This window comes from Borostomias antarcticus (assembly GCF_949987555.1).
Source record: "Borostomias antarcticus genome assembly, chromosome: 22".
NCBI lineage: Eukaryota > Metazoa > Chordata > Actinopteri > Stomiiformes > Stomiidae > Borostomias > Borostomias antarcticus.
Genome location: NC_140255.1, coordinates 11,669,270 through 11,687,682, shown reverse-complemented (window position 1 = coordinate 11,687,682; position 18,413 = coordinate 11,669,270). Strand labels below are relative to the sequence as shown.

General features: G+C 43.6%; 1 protein-coding gene across 1 annotated transcript in view; it reads right to left on the bottom strand.

Annotated features, from left to right (window-relative positions):
• cpxm2 (carboxypeptidase X (M14 family), member 2) overlaps window positions 1–18,413 on the bottom strand; it is a gene marked incomplete at both ends in the record, with an annotated part of 46,838 nt that overhangs the window by 10,493 nt on the left and 17,932 nt on the right. Inside the window, 3 exons of the mRNA XM_084456068.1 lie at window positions 3,497–3,636; window positions 5,138–5,247; window positions 10,029–10,130. Of these exons, the coding sequence (XP_084312194.1) occupies window positions 3,497–3,636; window positions 5,138–5,247; window positions 10,029–10,130 (352 nt within the window). The remainder of the gene's footprint in view (window positions 1–3,496; window positions 3,637–5,137; window positions 5,248–10,028; window positions 10,131–18,413) is intronic.

Here is an 18,413-nt window from a genome sequence, read left to right as displayed (position 1 = left end):
AATACTGTACATAAATAGCTTAGAAGATAATACAACATTTCTGTCATAACATCCCAGCTTCCTTCACGTATGGGCAGGGCCGGACTGTCCATTGGGAGCACCGGTGGCCTGGCCTGCGGTGAATGGCCTAAATGGCCTGCCCCCTGCCCACCCCCCCCCTCAACAAATCGCACGACAATCAGAATTGCCTGTCAGCACCCCCGGCTCGTGGCCTGACTGGGGCTACATTTCCCGGCGTGAATTATTTCCCCAGTCCGCCCCTGCGTATGGATGTCTCTGTCTGGGGCCATGACTTTAATATGTCAAACACATGGTTCTGCTTTAGACTCACTATAGTTAATATTGGATCTATGAAAAGAGAATTTCACAGTGCAAACCACACTGATGCTGCATGATGTATTTCTGCAGCACGACAATCTACTGTACATAATATGGCCAGAAGATACAGTATGTACAAGAGAAATTGCTGATGGGAAAAGTGATTAAAAAAGTGCTCATATTTTATTGTCATAATGAATCTGTAATAAAAATGGTTCAATGTTAGGGCTTACTATGCACTTGAAGAGTTCACATGTGTTTCCTTTTACTCAGCAAGAACAAGCCCAGAACATTCTCCACAGAAGAAGGTGCCAAAAAAACAGCAACGGAAGCTTTGAGATTTAACATCAAAGACGATGACCTCATCTCAAATGCAGGACACCGCGGTACCTTCTGTCCTACCACAGCCCATGGTAGCTAGGCACTGTGGATGACTCCTGGAGAGGAAGAGAGTCTGCTGAAAATCCCCAGTCCTGCTAATTAGAGGCCTGTTATGATCCGGCCTCCAGCACAGACACAGACAGTGGACAGCTCAAAGCACTGTAGAACTAATTGCAGGGAGGTCCTTTCTGCTAGCGCAGGCCCCTCTGTGCATGCTGCTCCCAGAGATCACGCAGGCCTGGGAATAAAACCACACAGACAGGCTTGATAAGGCAGCTCGCTCAACTAAAACTACAGAGCACTTTCCCGAGGCTATGTGACACCTTTTACAGTTAGGGACTGAAGTACAAAGGACAGAACAATTTGTTGCTATCATATCTAAACCATTTAACTCAATTTTGGAGATTTTATTACTTTTTTTTTTTTTTTTTACATCAATTGAAAGCCGGGACTACCCTTTACAACCTCTGAACACCTCCCGGTAAATGTATTCTAAACAGCTCATCATAATGTGATTTTATGTTCAAAAACATAGTAATTGGAATATTCTTTTCAACATTCTGAAAACTTGACATTTTTGAGAAAAGTGGTTTTCATCTCATTGCGACGATATGTAAAATATTATTACAGGGTGTTGACGTATCTAGATTTGTACAGTTAATGGTCTTTCTTTTTTTTCAACAGAGAGCTCTGGTGATAAACTCCCTATTTGCTCACAGATGTGCAGATACTGTATTTCAGACCATGGTACTGTAGTCCATTATGGTACTCTGATGTTAGACTGCTGTATTGCATTTCTGCTCAGTGTCTCACAGGGAAACGTGCTGCACAGCATTCATTGATTGACTCCATATTTTGCACAGCAGATTACTCCAGTAGGTCCATGTGTTGATTCACACCAATGCCTCATACACTGGCCCAGCACCACTTTCAACCTGTAACTGCAGAGGATATGTGCTGGAGACTCACTGTACAGTATATAATATGGCCCATCAATCAGTCAATGTCAAGTATGACACAGAGGAGCACTCAGGCCCTCTGAAACCCCAGTGAGGGGAATACCCGAAGGTGAAGGACTATGAGTACCACCCAGACACAAGCACAGACGGAACCCTTTGAGTCTTTGAGTGGATTGCCCAGAGGGCAGGTGGGTACGTCAGAGAGAGAGAGAGAGAGAAAGAGAGAGTCAGTGTGTGTGTGATAGAGAGAGAGAGAGAGAGAGAAAGAAAGAAAGAGAGAGAGAGAGAGAGAGAGAGAGAGAGATGAGTGTGTGTGTGTGTGTGTGTGTGTGTGTGTGTGTGTGTGTGTGTGTGCGTGCGTGCATGTGTGTGTGTGCGTGTGTGTGTGCACTCTGCCACAGCTGATAAAGGTCTGGGCTCTGGGGATGCCCACAGCCTCAGGGATGCCCACGGCTTTAGCCTGAGCAGCCAGAGGATTAAATACGCCAGCAGATATGCTCTTCTACTGTAGCCATGCTTGGAAACCTCCTCTAAAAAAGCCAGGATCTTGAAAATGTGCCATTAAAATCAGCAAATGAGGACCAACACGAGGAGGTAAATACAGTAAATGGACAGTATTGTAAGCATATGATCAACTCAAGGCAATGGCTAAGGAGCCACGTGTTTTTTCTGGTAATGACTTCATAGGCTCCATTGGTCTGAAGGGACAGCGAGGAGTCAGAGAGAAGCAGGATCACTTGAGAAAAGACGGAGGAGGGAGTGATGGGGTGTGGGAGAAGAGAAGTGGGCAGCGATGGGGTTCAAGCAAAGGATGGCGTGATGGGAGTGAGAAAGGAGGAGTAGGGGAATGATGGGAGTGAGCAGAGAGGAGGAGGGGTGATGGGGGTGAATCAGCGGGGGAGGACAGAGGAGAAGAACAAGGGATGCCATGGAGACTTGACGGAGCTGCAATTTAACAGCCTTTTCCCAAATAGCTTCCACAGACTGTCAGAGAAGTGCAGAGGAATGACTCATCGCAAATGAAAAGTCAGCAGGCACTAACTGACTCAAACTGCCCTTTAAAAAAGGCTTTTGGACTGGAAATATGCAAAAATCCGGAAATCGTTATACTGTATGAAGAAGTGTTATAGTCATTAATGCACAGTCCATTTTGTCTTTTCTAGTACAGTATGTAGATATTCAAATGAAGATACAGAAATTATGGGTACTGCTTTAATGTACAGACCATTAATTACATAGTTATTACTAGGTAAATAAATAGGAGTAAGATTTATCTAGTAACTATTTAAGTACCTACTGTATAGAGTAAGAACGTATTTAAAAGTATTTACTGTATGTACGCAAAGATGGGGCGATTTATTGCCTCATAATGGCCCTGCTAGAGGGCTCTGTCAGACCAGCACAGTCGCTGCAACACCTAAAGCAAAAACTTTGCACTTTGTCCCTCTCAACATTACTTAGATAAGTTAAATACCTTGTTCTTACTCCAAAGGTACTACAGTACTTGGGAAAGCAACAAGAGGCAGCTGTTAGAGAAATACTGTACCTATTGTTACCAGGCATTTACTGTAACTACTGTAGTAATTAATTAGCCGTAAAATAAAGCATACTGTAACTAAATTATGTTGTTGCCGCACATCAAACAAGCTCCTCTTTTGTGTGATATTCTATTGAAGTGTGTAGCTTGAGCATGCAATAATGTTACTTAAACCTTTTTCGGCTTCAAATAAGTTGTCTTGCTGCAGACACATTGTCATTTCTTTCTCAGCTGATCTGTACAGTAATCCCCATTGGACAACTGCAAGCATGTTCCCAGGGATCATACACCGTATACTCACGACCAGAGGGAGCTCCTTCCCTGTGTGATGATTCCCGTGAACTTGGTCAGCCTCCTGGCGTCCACCTCCAACCACTGCAAGGGGTCGTTCCTGCCAGCGCACCAGCCCCCGTCGTAGAGGTCATCCTCGTACAGGCCGGCCTGCCGGAGAGAAGCACAGCTAACACTAAGCCAAGAGCCTGAGGGAGGAAGATTGAGTGTTGATAACAGCCTAAACGTACAGTACTTTGTTCCACTTACTGCACTACTGAGCTTGCTTCAGGCTATTTGAAGGCAGCTCGACAGTTCAGAAACTGACAGGGACTTAGCCAACAAAATAGGCTAAGTTGCTGTATTGCACCTAAGCAGACTCAAGAGTCAATTCATAAATTGTCAAGTATGTAAGCCAACCTTTTAAATATGCTGACATAATCATTTTAAATCTTTTATTCAACTTCCCCATCCAAATATGCAGCATGATGGCAAGTGCTCAGAGACTATATAGCACTGTATTAATCATGACTGTCAACTGCTAAGATCCCTGTCTGTGCTCCAAGTACCTAATTAGTCTTGCACTTTGTTTCCAGTAAATCAAGGTTGATGAATGAGAAAGAATGGTGATATTGTGTCAATATTATCCTCCAAGAAAGCTAACTGGATTTAAAGCAGAAGATGCTTTGTTTACGATATGCAGTTGTGTGACCTTATCCGCAGGCTTCTCAGATTCAGAGAGCAGAATCACACTAATCAGAGCAGAACAATCATAACCACATTTCTTCTTATGCCATTGGTGCTTGGAATCCAAACATTTGAGAAGGAGAAATAAACTATTTATTTTAGAAATTGGCGTGAATCAACGGTTGACATCTGTTTTCTTTATGTTCCCCTTCTGATTTCAGAATGATTCCCCCTCCAGATTGAAGGCATTAGCTGTCTCCTTGTATGATCCCTGATGCAACACACACACACACACACACACACACACACACACACACACACACACACACACACACACACACACACACACACACACACACACCATCACACCATCACACCAGAGCAGTAAACAACAAACAGCAGAGGCTTTGTGCCTCAACAGATACCATATTGAATGACATGTGTGAAACAGAGTGTAAGAATCTGCTCAGGGACAGTACAGATCTCAGATTACGATGAGAAGAACGGCAGACTGCACTTTGGCTCAAGTCCTTGAAGTGGAGCTCAGACTTACAGGAAATTCCGCTTTTCTCAGATGCCAATCTATTTATTAGGTTTGGGGATGTGCCCCTTGCTCAATGGCAACAGTATTGTTTTCACTCTCGATGATTAAAAAATGTACCCTGAAAGTGAGTTGATGCTACCCACACATAATTCAATTGTAAACCAAGCAAATTGTTGTTCAATCATAATTGATATTTCTAGGAGTTCTCAAAACCAATGGCAGACATCTGAAACATCATAACTTTCCAATCTTGTTGTAGAATCATATTTCTTTTCATATCCCCTGTAAAATATTTATATTTCCTGTGCTATTTTGTGCAGAAAAACAATCTGCAGTTGGAGAGCCAGCCGAGCAGAGCAGTAGAGTTGTCCACTCAAACACTGGGCCACCCAAGCTTGTGGTTCTCTACTGCTGGTACAGTGCTCCCTCATCCAGACTCACCTGGATGTTGAGACGACCTCTGTGTGCTCCGAGGCCGTAGCGTCTCATGGAGGAGGCGTGCAGCTGGAAGTCATCAATCTTGAGCGTCTCCAGTCCCATTGGAGGACATTCTAAAGGAAGAAAATGAGATAGCCATCTTTCATTGTCTCGTTTCATTTGTTAGTTGTATGGCACAGTATTGCCTTAATACTGTGAGGGATGAAACAATTTGAAACAATTCGAATGAAGTCCATTTCCCACTCGACTCATCAATATTGAGTTTTCCAAATTCCTTTGCATTCTAAGCATGGATGCTAGAAGTTAAATCACAGAATCAGCATATGTTTCAACAAGCAGCTACAACAGCTGTGGACAGTAATACGAATTAGAGATGCATTTCTAGAGATTTATTTTACCAAGCCATGATCTAAACTGATCCATCTGCCAAACCTATTAACATGGCTACTACATACAGAGGTGGAAAAAGGAGCCATCAAGGAGGTGTCCGTTGAAGCAGATTATAGCACCATCCCACACAACACCAAGTAACAGAGATATGAATGAGAGGTCAGGTTCACCTGCCTTCAATCTAACACCCTTTCAATTGGAACACAAACAATTTACACCTGGTCTAGGAAATCAAAACATCAAAGTATTGATGAAAGACATGGGAATGTGTTGACCGTGAGACTGGGTAAGAACTGATTATTCTGACTACCATGCTAGTTGTGGGTGTTTTATATGGATTCATGACATGAAGTAAGGATGAAACTCATTGATCGGTTACCATGACAGTCCGGGGGAAGTGGCATGCCATGGTCTGGTCCTGCCATAGCTGTGATTCTATAGGTAATGGCATTTAGCAAAGTTCAAACCAATTGCTCCCCTCATAATGAACGGCTTACCCATGCATGTCCACTTCCTGTTGCCATGGAAGTCTATTATGGTCTGGTATGTGCGGGAGCTGGGTGTTACAGAGTCTGTTTTCAAAACTGCAAAAAAATATTTCTTCATCCAAACACATATTGCTACACTTTAAGTGTTATCAGCTCTCATCTTTAACTGGTAACAGATACTGGGATGCTGGTTACCCATCTTTTCAACATTGCTGCATGTGACCCACGGACATCCAACTAGCAAATAAGTGCTCTTATGAAACCCCTGATAGCCAACAGCTTGTTTTCTCTCTGCAAGATCATGCAGTTTGGAGACCTCTCCAAGCCACAGCTATGGGATTTCAAAGCAAGTATTTCCGCCCGGGCTTATGTGTGTGTTTGTCCGTGCATCATGCACGGCACATGGTTTCCATCAGGCCACGGCCCCGTGGCCAGGGCTGTCCCAGTATGAACAGGAGGGGGCGCAGCAGATGAAGGAGGTAGAATATAGACCTCCACGTCCTCCAGAAGAGTGCATGCCTGGGTGGATTGGAATTGGTCTCCTGTTAGATATAAGCTCCCTGGCTGGCTGAGACAGAGCCGGTCTTACATAAGCAGTCTGGTCTGGTGGCCTGGTTGTCTGAAGCTAAGACCCTGGTTATCATCCATCACACATAAATGGGAGGAGAGTGCCAAAATAATCATTCCAACTGGACAAACTGAACTTGGCCACGTTTGACAAATCATATCCTTTGCACGATCCAAAATCCACATCCCAGAACGACAGTACTGTGGGTGATTTCAGATAATCAGCGCACCATTCAAAGGCTGTCACAACCTGCGTAAATATATTCCCGGCGAAGAACGCGGAATGCCTAACAAGCCAGAAGCGAGGACACCGGCGTGACCAATTAGCATGGTATTTACAGTAATACATATGACCCTGAGCTGAACATGCACGTACAGTACCATCCGTTGCATATTTCAAACCAGCTTGGACCTATTAGAGATGTACTGTAGGACCCGCCAGCATTCTGAATGCTCCCAAGCCAGGGATCACATTTCATTAGGGTCAATCTGGCGCTCGGAGAAGCCCAAAGGAGCAGGGTTAACAAACGATCACATGCCATCCTGACAATCAGAAATCATTATGAACACGTGCTGCTATGCAGAGCACACAGAGAGGCACACACACAGCTAACCATCTGACATTCAGTGTTTAAATAATGTGCTATGCAAATAACCAAAAAGACCAGTGCTGGTGCAGTAACTAGGGCACTTAGCACATTGTTGCAGAGGCCCAGAAACCCAAACGTGAGACTAAGGTTCAGTTACACTCCAAACATGAGACTAAGGTTAGTTCAGTTACACACTTCAAACATGAGACTAAGGTTAGTTCAGTTACACTCCAAACATGAGACTAAGGTTAGTTCAGTTACACTCCAAACATGAGACTAAGGTTAGTTCAGTTACACTCCAAACATGAGACTAAGGTTAGTTCAGTTACACTCCAACCATGAGACTAAGGTTAGTTCAGTTACACACCCCAAACATGAGACTAAGGTTAGTTCAGTTACACACTCCAAACATGAGACTAAGGTTCAGTTACACTCCAAACACGAGACTAAGGTTCAGTTACACTCCAAACATGAGACTAAGGTTAGTTCAGTTACACACTCCAAACATGAGACTAAGGTTCAGTTACACTCCAAACACGAGACTATCAGTAACACTCAATCTGTCACTAGAACTGCATCCACATGCTACTACACTGTATGCTGCTGAGCTGTTATAGATCAGACCAATCAAAAGCTTTGAACCTCATACCAACGAAGATAGAAAGAATTAAACAACATGAACAACTTTTGTAGGCATTTGTGGCACCCTGGAAACGCTTAAACCTGATTCAAATAAGTAAATGAAAGCAGTTGATGTAACCTTTTCCAAGTGTATGAGAAAACTGCCACTGCCCACGTGAATCAATTATTGTGACTCCACTGTGAATCACTGCTCCCAACCCCCCCTGCCAGGCAGCTGCACATCAAAGGCATGTTTGCACAGATCAATAAAGTTTTTCATTTTGCTCGACAGTGACCCAGTCTTTCATAAACTCAGCAGCTTCCTGTCCTTTTGCTGCTCTGCCAACGTGTCGACTGACAGCACATGCATCTCATGGTCCCTCCATTGAAACGGTCTTGTCATTATCATTATTCTCAGTGCCATGGCTGTTGGGCATTGACTGCAGGGTGTGGAAATGTTCAGAGATCCTTCTAATCACGTTAAGAAAATCCATGCCACAGTTAAATGCACGATAAATCAATTGTTTTTAAGCGGTGCAGCCACTTCTATACATGCTTGTGTGTGTCTCCGTCCGTCTATCCATTTGTGTGTGTGCCCATTGGTAGCATGAGATTTAGACCAATGCCATTGAACACCTATAGAGGGCAGTATAGATTGCACATACACCTACATCGCTTACTTCAGCACCTGGGTGTGATTTTATTACAGTAGGGTATGTGCAAAGAACAATTATCATTTTTTTCACGTATCCTTTATGTAATATTGTTAAATTAATTATGGAGTAAAAAAAACAACATGTCTATCAACCCCTTGAAACAACAATGAATCTCGTTGACTTTTTCCTTAAAGAAACAGCAGTAGAGAACAATAATTGGAATAGTCTGAAGAAAATGTAACTTTACTCGTTAATACTATACAGCATATGGGTGGAAATACAGACGGTGAGTCTGGTCCAGATAAAACAGCTGTACGACCAGTGGACCAAGGCACTAAACAAACTTTAACTGCATGATTTAGAAAACAGGTCAGCCCTTGGTAGTCATTCCTGTCCTGAAAACATGGTAGGCTACAGTATCCACTGCCAAGAACAGGTTAGAAAATGCTGGACCTCTTTACCACTCCATCTCTGTGCCAGGCATGTCTGCGTAGTGTTCACATTTTCCAACATGCTAAAACAATCTTGCCATCCAGCTTTCTTCTCCTCACCACCCCAACTCTTCTCTCAATGCTTGTTTCAAATTGAAGATTTCAAGTTCCTACAACACATTTCTTGATAATTCGACAAATTTACGGCGTCTCTCTGTCTGTCTGTCTCTCCCTCTCTGGAGCACGATAATCTGGAGAAGCGGTCGGTGTGTGAAGTTAACATTTGGCAGGTGTGTTACTGGGACGTGCACACGTCGCCTGTGAAGCTGTTTCGATCAGCGGTTCTCGGCAGGTTCTGTGCTGGTGAAAAGTAGTTCCGCACAGCAGGATATAACGCTCCCATCCAGTGCTACAGTCAACCCCATACCAACGGACACCTTACAATGCTACCTGCTAGCTACAGATAGGCTGCCATTAACAATACTTACTGTATGAATAAAGAAAGGTCAAAATATCTAAAGAAAAGAATAGTTGATATACATTAGAACTGTCAATATGTGGTGTAATACTATGAAATGAGAAAACAAATACATTCAAACAATTCTGACTGCTTTGTTCATCTAACGATGTGGGTATGTGTTTGTTTGTTTGTTTGTTTTGGTAGCATGAAAGATTGGGTGAATTTGTTTCAGTTTGTGGTGTATGCCGGAGGTAATGATTTGAATGGTGAATTTTAAATGATTCAGTTGATTTATCTGCTCCTAGACAGATATATACTGTAGATAGATATTACATTTACATTACATTACATGAATAGATACTCTATTCATTAATCTCTTGTTGTTTTATACTTGCACATCAGCCCGTTTCTAAGAGTTTATCAGTGTAGATTCAGTGTTAATATAAGGCCCATGATGAATAAACAGTACATTATATTGGTGTAATCCGAGCTATGGAAACTCTGAGGCGCATTTTCGGCCCAGGCCATTATTATCTGCGCCAACCAATCGCAATGTTTCATCAGCGGAGAGGACGGTGTCGGACTCTGTGACATCACATCACGCCACAGTATCATCGTTATATCCTCGTTATCCTCGCTGAGCAGGAGGATCATCTCAAGATGAGGTGCCACCAGTGTCCCCATCACTTACCCTCCTGTGCAGGCTTGTAGTCACTCTCTCCCTCGGTGATGCTGTTCGCCGTCTTTAAGGCTCCCTTCTTGTTCTTCTCAGTCTTCTTATTTCCATTTTTCACTGAAAGAGACATGGTGCTTATATTGGGCACATGGTTTCAACACTCTTAACAGTCGCACTTATGCAATTGACTGCCTGAAAGTTCAAATGAATCATGAATAAGCATTAGCATCTGCATAAGCAGAAGGAAGGAATTCACATGCCTTAAGGAGAGCCGGACTAGGAAGTGGTTAGTGGTTATGACTGAAGTTGTCTTCGAAACTGTGATCACCATTTTTTTTCTAGTGTCTGAATTCTCAATGGTTAATTTGATTCACGATATAGTCCACTAGAAAATACCCACAATTTACATATGAGTGAGTGAATGAGCGAGCAGTTTTGAACACATACAGTGTACAATAAGTGTCAGGTCAGGATAGGACCAATGCGATAACAATCTTTCTCATGTGAGAAAGCTCCTATCCTGGTCTCCAATGTTCTGCAGACAGAACAAATGCTGAAAAACAAATAATTCACCTAATGGAATTCACTTACAGTACGCAGAGTGGAAAATTTTAATTATTTGCAAAGGACCAGTTACATTTTCACAGTGGTCCACTACCTAGGTATTTCATCATGAGTAGCCTATGTTAAAACTAGGGCTGTCAATTTAACACGTGAATTAGATTAATTAATTATGCAATTAACATGTTAATAAAAATTAACACAAATAATCGATTTCGTCCAGCTGTAGGTGGCACAGTTACCGGGTCATTGCCTGATTTAAAATTATTGAAGCGACAAACTTAAAGCGACACTCGCGGCTCACATTCTCTACGCTACAATCGGCGTCCATCATATTATAAGTCATCTTCTATATCCTCAAAATCTGATAAATATTCAGCCATATTGCACACAATATTCCAGGCACCAACAAACCGATCGTAGCGTACAGAAGGTGAGCCGCGAGTGTAGCCTACAGACGGAGAATAGCCAGTCTGCGCGCTGTGCGCATGCGTGCTGGAGCAAGTGGGGAAGCTTTATTTCATTTCTAAAGACGTTTCTAAAGATCATATTACAGAGGCATGTGAAAACCACAAAAGGCCTACGCTCTATGGAAGCACAACTAGTGATTCATAAAAACAGATTGTTGAAAACAACTGTTTCGCGGCAGAAAATAGATTTTTTAGAAGCTGCATTCTCAGTGCCCCATCCACCGCCATTACATGGCTATACTTGGCTCACGTTGGATTTTAAATTTCTTCTACAGGCCTCCGAATTACACCAACGTTATCTCGGTGAGTCAAACGTCTTATAATATGCCGTAAATAAGGTCCAGGTTGTCAAAAATGAACATTATCCTTTAATCTAGGTGTCTACTAACACCTTTCAATTAGGCAAACCCAAATCCTTGTGGAAAATTATTGGGGGCCAATCAAAGTTGGGGTGCTCAGAGGGCATGGGTGAAAAAATGGGAAAATAAACTTTTGCCAATATTAGCTTGTGGGATATCTAACTATGTTTTTTGGGGATGCTGAATTGATTCCAACCATTAGTTTTGAGAAAAAATCACTCCCTGGTCATATAAAAGGTGTTTTATTGCTCAATGGAAAGGTTTTGTCAGTGTTTTAGTCAACCTTATTTATCAAACTCCCCAGGATCTTCCCCACTCCTCTTCTCATCTGGCTGGTTTATGTTCTGGCAAGAGTTGCCATGACAGTTGCCGCAAGCAGAAATACACTTGACTCCTTGCTTTTTACAGCAGCACCTGAGTGTGCTACAGTCACCCGCACAGTTGTAGCTGGCAAACGTCAGGAGGTAGTCTGGTGCAATGGGGTCTGTCGAAGGGACTGGTGCATATCCTTGTTCCGTGAGTTGCCATCCATAGTCCAGGGCATCCAACGATGGACTTTGCAGCATCAGCCAGTCCCTAGTCTGGAGGTAAGCCCGGAGAGAGTGTTGTGCTGCAGCTCCTGTTGTCGGGGGGAGTTTCTCAGGTGTGATGCTCCCAGTAGCAGCTCGCTTGCTGAAGATGTCAAATCTCAAGTCTTCCAAGTCTTTGGGGGATTTCCCATGGAACATGAGCTTGAATAGTTCACAGCCAGCTTTGATGATATCATCTTTCTCAGCTCGGAGGTCCATAAACACGTCCATGGCCCTCTCTGCTTCATCAGTCTTGCAGAGCCTGCTTAGCAAAGTTGGTTTGCTAAACCCAGAAATTCCAGACACTGTATTGCAGCCAGAGAAACTGTGCAAGAAGATGAGATACTTCCGCTACCTCTCTGGGAGGGCCTCCCGGATCTTTACGACATCGTAAGATGTTTCTTTGGCTGTTGTAAGGAAGATCGGATTGTCTGCTGCATGATGAATCAGCATAACCAGGATGTCGGTGTCCTCGGCCCTCCCCTCAACAGGGGACTCTCTTGCCTCATCTAGAGCTGCCTGGACGATGGAGGTGTCTGCATCATAGGAGCATTGCTGTACACTGATTCCATTCCTACTGAATGTCTCAGCAAGGAGCAGAATGAGCTGGGCCTTGTTGCTCTTGTTGTTGAGGAACTTTTCTCTTGCAATGATGACTTTGATGGATGAATCTGAATGTCACAGCATGCATTCTTTTTTCGTCTCAAGTGATCAGGGTCCTTGGTGGAGCTGCCGTATCCGTCGAAGACCAGCCGTGCGTGCCCGCGCAGGGGTATTGCGATATGCGGAGCGCGCCCACTAAGCACCGTCCGAGTAGCTCCACTCCTGGGTCCAGTTTCGTAAATTAGCCTGATCCCTGTGTTCACGTCTATCCCCTGTGTTGATGTGGATGGTGCTTGTGTAGCTAGCGTTAGAATACGAGCTAGCTAACGCTAGCTAGCTAATGCCAACAGTAGCTATAAGAACAGTAGCTAATGCTAGCTAATAATAATGACAGTAAGAATGTGAGCTAGTTGGCTAGCTAGTAGTGTTGTTTGCTAGTTGCTTGTAAAACGTTCTTGTTTGCTAGTTTCGCCAGCTAGTTTTGCACTCGGTGTTGTCTCACCAAAATTGTTTGATCCATCCAACCCACCCTCAAAAGCGCTCGCAAATTTATACCCCTCTTCTATCACGTGTTCCAATGTGAACAACCAACCACAAAACTCTGAGAACAACCTATCCCACATCGTCTGCCGACGTTTATAACTGTATGATGCCGTCTAGAAATGACGTTTGGAGGCGATGGACAAACGTCGAATTCTGAAGTCTGCCAAGTGAGACCAGGCTGTGTGGATGCCGAAGGTGGCAAGTTCAAGCCACGGTGTGGGTGATTTTTTGTCACTGGATGTTATAGAAGCTATGTAAAAATGTGGTAACCTGGTGGTGCTATGTCAGTTATTGAATTTATGTGCAGTAATTGAACATTTGAAATACTCCTGTTTTGAAATTATACCTACAGTATAGGTGTCTCAGTAATTAGCCATTATATATTAGGCTATACTTTGCATGTATTTATTAGGTAAATGTTTAGTAATTGGGGGACTATGAAAGGAAGTTTTACCCAAATAATGTTCAGAGTAAGTTCAGTTAGCAATAGAAATACATAAGCCTAGGGCCAATGGGCCAAGGATACAGACAATAAAATACTGGTGGAATGGTGGTGGAGCATCCATCGGGGACCCGCTGTAGGTCCGCTAGCCTTGTGTTATATTCCGCCGGAGGTCCGCCAACTCGTCCATCGGGGACCCGCTGTAGGTCCGCTAGCCTTGTGTTATCTGGGTTTATCCCTTACCTCTGTCCAGAAACAGAAGTTGAACCAATTGCAGCAAAATAGGTAACGTTATAGGAATCATCAGTGTAACTTCTTTAGCCACTATCTGCTAGCATTAATGTTATGGAAGCTGCTGCTAGTTGTTGTGAGCTCATGAGCTAACTGACTATCCTGCTCTTATTGTGCTGGATTAGCATTGGAAGCATTGGAACTGATGTGTCCAGGCGACAAGACCTATCTTAATTTATCAGACATTATTTCATGTTATTTCAATTCACAGCTATTTCAGTGGCGTGACTAGCTTCTGTCCTACCAGCCCTGAACAGAAACAAGCCAGCCACGCACATAGGCCAGGTGGACCTGACCTGGTTATATAAATCTTTTCCTTGCATGATTCACTTGTTTATTGTTACTATTTTACTATGTACACTGTATGCATGCTATGTATATTTTATTTGATTCACTGTGCTCTACCCCCCCCCCCCTGCCCCCATGCCTCCCGGGGATTAATAAAGTCATATCTTAAATCTTTCTTATCTTAATAAGATGCTCTGTTTGGTGTGTTGCATAAGCCATGGGCATTGGAAACTAAGCAGTAAAGCCACACAAGGACGGCATGTTTTCCAGAGTTGATATTCCCAGCTCCATTTACTCCAGGTAGTCTGCCGCCGCACGTGAGCGGGGCTGCCTGAACCGTGAGGTCACTGTCGACACAGCTGCTCCTAATTACCGGCAGCCACCATCCCGGCATTGGAATGAACCGCTCACACCTACAAGCCTGCTCCTGCTCCTCCAATCCCCTGCCAGCATTAACACGGGCCCATTAAAGTGAACCACTCTGCTGTATTTGGGCTGTTACTTTGTGTGCACTTCAAACCCTATGGACAAGGCTTTCAGCCGCAGTATACACATTTGTGCGGAGCTCCGCAGGGTTAATGTATGCCACCCGGCTGCTCCCTGGGAGAAGTGTGGCTCTCACATGTGCTCCGCACATCAAGGTTTCTAATGTGATCCTGACCTCCCCAGCGCTGGTTAATGGTACCGCTCTGGAGGGGCCACCTGGCTTTCAGCAGTGCCACACAGAGACCCGCCTGATCTATGAGTTGGGCGGGAAGGAGGACTACCTGAGGAGGATTATCTATGCTGTTCTTCTCTGATCATCCATCACCTTCTGCGTTGAGGTCAGCAGCTGCCTCCTCTTAAGTCCTGAAGATATCAGGGCTTGTGCCTCAGGTTTTCCATAAGAGATTCATCAAGTGCCTAGATGAGTATCACATTACTCCATCTCTCTCTGGGGTGACCGAAATACCAGAAATCATCTCTGAAATAAGATTTCTTAGAATTTCATAACCACTTTGAAAATATACCAAGCAAAAGCTATATTCAGTCACCATGTGACTTCTACTTTTGACTTGATCTTGTTGATCCATCTTTTCCTCAGTTCTAAAATGTATTTAATTGCAGAATAACTCCCGATAGTCATTGTATTTAGTGCAAACAACCATAATAATCAGGCCATGGCATATTACTTTTAAATCACCTTTTATTCTGATGTATACAGTAACTGACTTTACAGCCATTAAAAAACTTTAAATGTACAGTTGTGGTCAAAAGTTTACATACACTTAATAGAACGTACAGTATAGAACATGTATGTCATGGCAATCTTGAATTTCCAATAATTCTCTTATATTTCTCTTATATTTTTGTGATAGAGTGATTGGAGCAAATACTTATTTGTTGCAAAAACATTCATGAAGTTTGGTTCTTTTATTAATTATTATGGGTCTACTGAAAATGTGACCAAATCTGCTGGGTCAAAAACATACATACAGTAACATGAATTATCCATTTTCGTGATGTCGAAAGTTGTCAATCAAATTAACTTTGTGGCATGGCCTCTTAACTTCTTGTGAGTGATTATGATTGACTACAGCTGGTGACTTCTCTTAGTCCATTTAAATAGGGCTCATTTTATTCAATCATTAGACTCAGCCACAAATGCTACAATGGGAAAATCAATGGAGCTCAGCACAGTTCTGAAAAAGCAGATCATTGACTTGAACAAGTCAGTAATGTCACTTGGAGCCATTTCAAAGCAGCTAAAGGTCCCAAGATCAACTGTGCAAACAATTGTTTGTAAGTATAAAGTGCATGGCACAGTTGTGTCACTGCCACGATCAGGAAGAAAACGCAAGATATCACCTGCTGCTGAGAGAAAATTGGTCAGGATGGTCAAGAGTCAACCCAGAACCACCAAAAAGCAGGTCTGCAATGAATTAGAAGCTGCTGGAATACAGGTGTCAGTGTCTTCAGTCAAGCGTATTTTACATCGCCATGGGCTGAGAGGCTGCAGTGTCTTCAGTCAAGCGTGTTTTACATCGCCATGGGCTGAGAGGCTGCAGTGGAAATAGGAAGCTCTTGCTCCAGAAGTGACACCTTGACTGAAGTTTGCTGCTGATCACATCGAGAAAGAAAAGGCCTTCTGGAGGAAAGTTCTGTGGTCAGATGAAACAAAACATTGAACTGTTTGGCCACAATGACCAGAAATATTTTTGGAGGAGACAAGGTGAGGCCCTTAAAGAACACCATGCCTACCATCAAACATGGTGGTGGTGGTAGTATGCTCTGGGCCTGTTTTGCTGCCAATGGAACTGGTGCTTTACAGAAAGTAAATGGAATAATGAATAAGGAGGATTTAACTTCCTTCACCTCAAAATTCTTCAGGATAACCAAAGTCTTGGGTGCAGTTGGGTGTTCCAACAGGACAATGACCTCAGATACACATAAAAAATGATAGAGTGAATGGCTAAATCAGGCTAGAATTAAGGTTTTAGAATGGCCTTACCAAAGTCCTATCCATCGAGAACATGGGGACAGTGCTGAAGAAACAAGTCCATGTCAGAAAACCAACAAATTTGGATTTTCTGTCAAGAGGAGTGATCAGAAATTCAACCAGAAGCTTGGCAGAAGCTTGTGGATGGCTACCAAAAGCACCTAATTGAGGTGAAAATGGCCAAGGGACATGTAACCAAATATTAGCATTGCTGTATGTATATTTTTGACCCATCAGATTGGGTCACATTTTCCGAAGACCCATAATAAATTCATAAAGAACCAAACTTCATGATTTTTGTATGACATAGAAGTATGTGCTCCAATCACAGAAAAATAAGAGTTGTAGAAATTATTGGAAACATACAGTAAGACTGCCATGACATAGATGCTCTTTACTAAATTATACATACAGTTGTGGTCAAAAGTTTACATAAACTTGTAAATGAATAATAACACCATATAAAGATTGCCTAGCTATTGTACTGTTTGTGTAATTAATTATAATCAATAATAATAAAAAATAATCAAATTAACCAAGAATGTTCTTAATTAAGATCAGCTACTGTTGATGCTAGGGGGTTAGCCAACCTGTCCTACAGTATGGTGGGGATATTGTCACCAATGGTCACTAGAGCAATTCAACAGTAAGGGACACAATGTACAGTAACTACAGGAATAGACATTTACTTCAGCTTTGTTTCCCATCATACCTGCACTCTCACACTCAGACTAGTCACTGATAAAGAAGTCAAGCACTGTGGCCAGAGTGTTTTTTTGCGTGGCTGTAAGCCAGCGCACCTAGGATAGCAAATATCAATTTGCAGTCCCTCTATGGCTTACTCCCTGCCTCTGCCCCGTTGTTGACCTGCAGTTCTATATTTCTACCACAAGAGGCAGTGGTCCCAGAACCTGCAGTTCTATGTTGCTACCACAAGAGGCAGTGGTCCCAGAATCTGCAGTTCTATGTTGCTACCACAAGAGCATTTACCGTTTACGGCCACAGGAGGGCAGCAACAGGCTTAGATAGACAGTGGTTCCTTGTTAAGTTTCAGCAATTCAATGAGTATTTGAGTTAGGCTATTTAGTTTATTATAGTTTAGACCCAATATGACGCGAGGGGGCGGGGTCTTGCCACCACGCCACTGTCCATGCCATGGACCCCACAAATCAGCCCCTGAGAGGGCTAGAGAAACAGGGTCTTCACTCATGGGGGTGGGGGCAGGTGGGTGTCCCGGAGAGAGGTACACTATCCACGACCAGCTCTGACCCGAGGGGGCGGAGTCTCGCCATCACGCCACTATCCACGCCACGGATCCCACAACTCAGCCCCTGAGTGGGCTAGAGACACACTTGTCTTCACCAGTGGGTGGAAGGAGATTGCCCAGAGGTCACTGTACTGCGCTCAATCAGCTCTGACCCAAGCGGGCGGAGTCTCGCCACCATGCCACTATCCATGTCATGAACTCCACAACTCAGCCCCTGAGCGGGCTAGAGACACACGGTTTTCACCAGTGGGTGTATGGAGATTGCCCAGAAGTCACTGCACTACTCCCGAACCGCTCTGATGCTAGGGGGCGGAGTCTTGCCACCACGCCACGGACCCCATGGCCAATGGGCCTAGGATATAGACAATTAACTACCGGTGGAATGGTAGTGAAGCATCCATCGGGGATCCACTGTAGGTCCGCTAGCCTTGTATTATATTCCGCCAGAGGTCCGCCAACTCGTCCATCGGGGACCCGCTGTAGGTCCACTAGCCTTGTGTTATCTGGGTTTATCCCTTACCTTTGTCC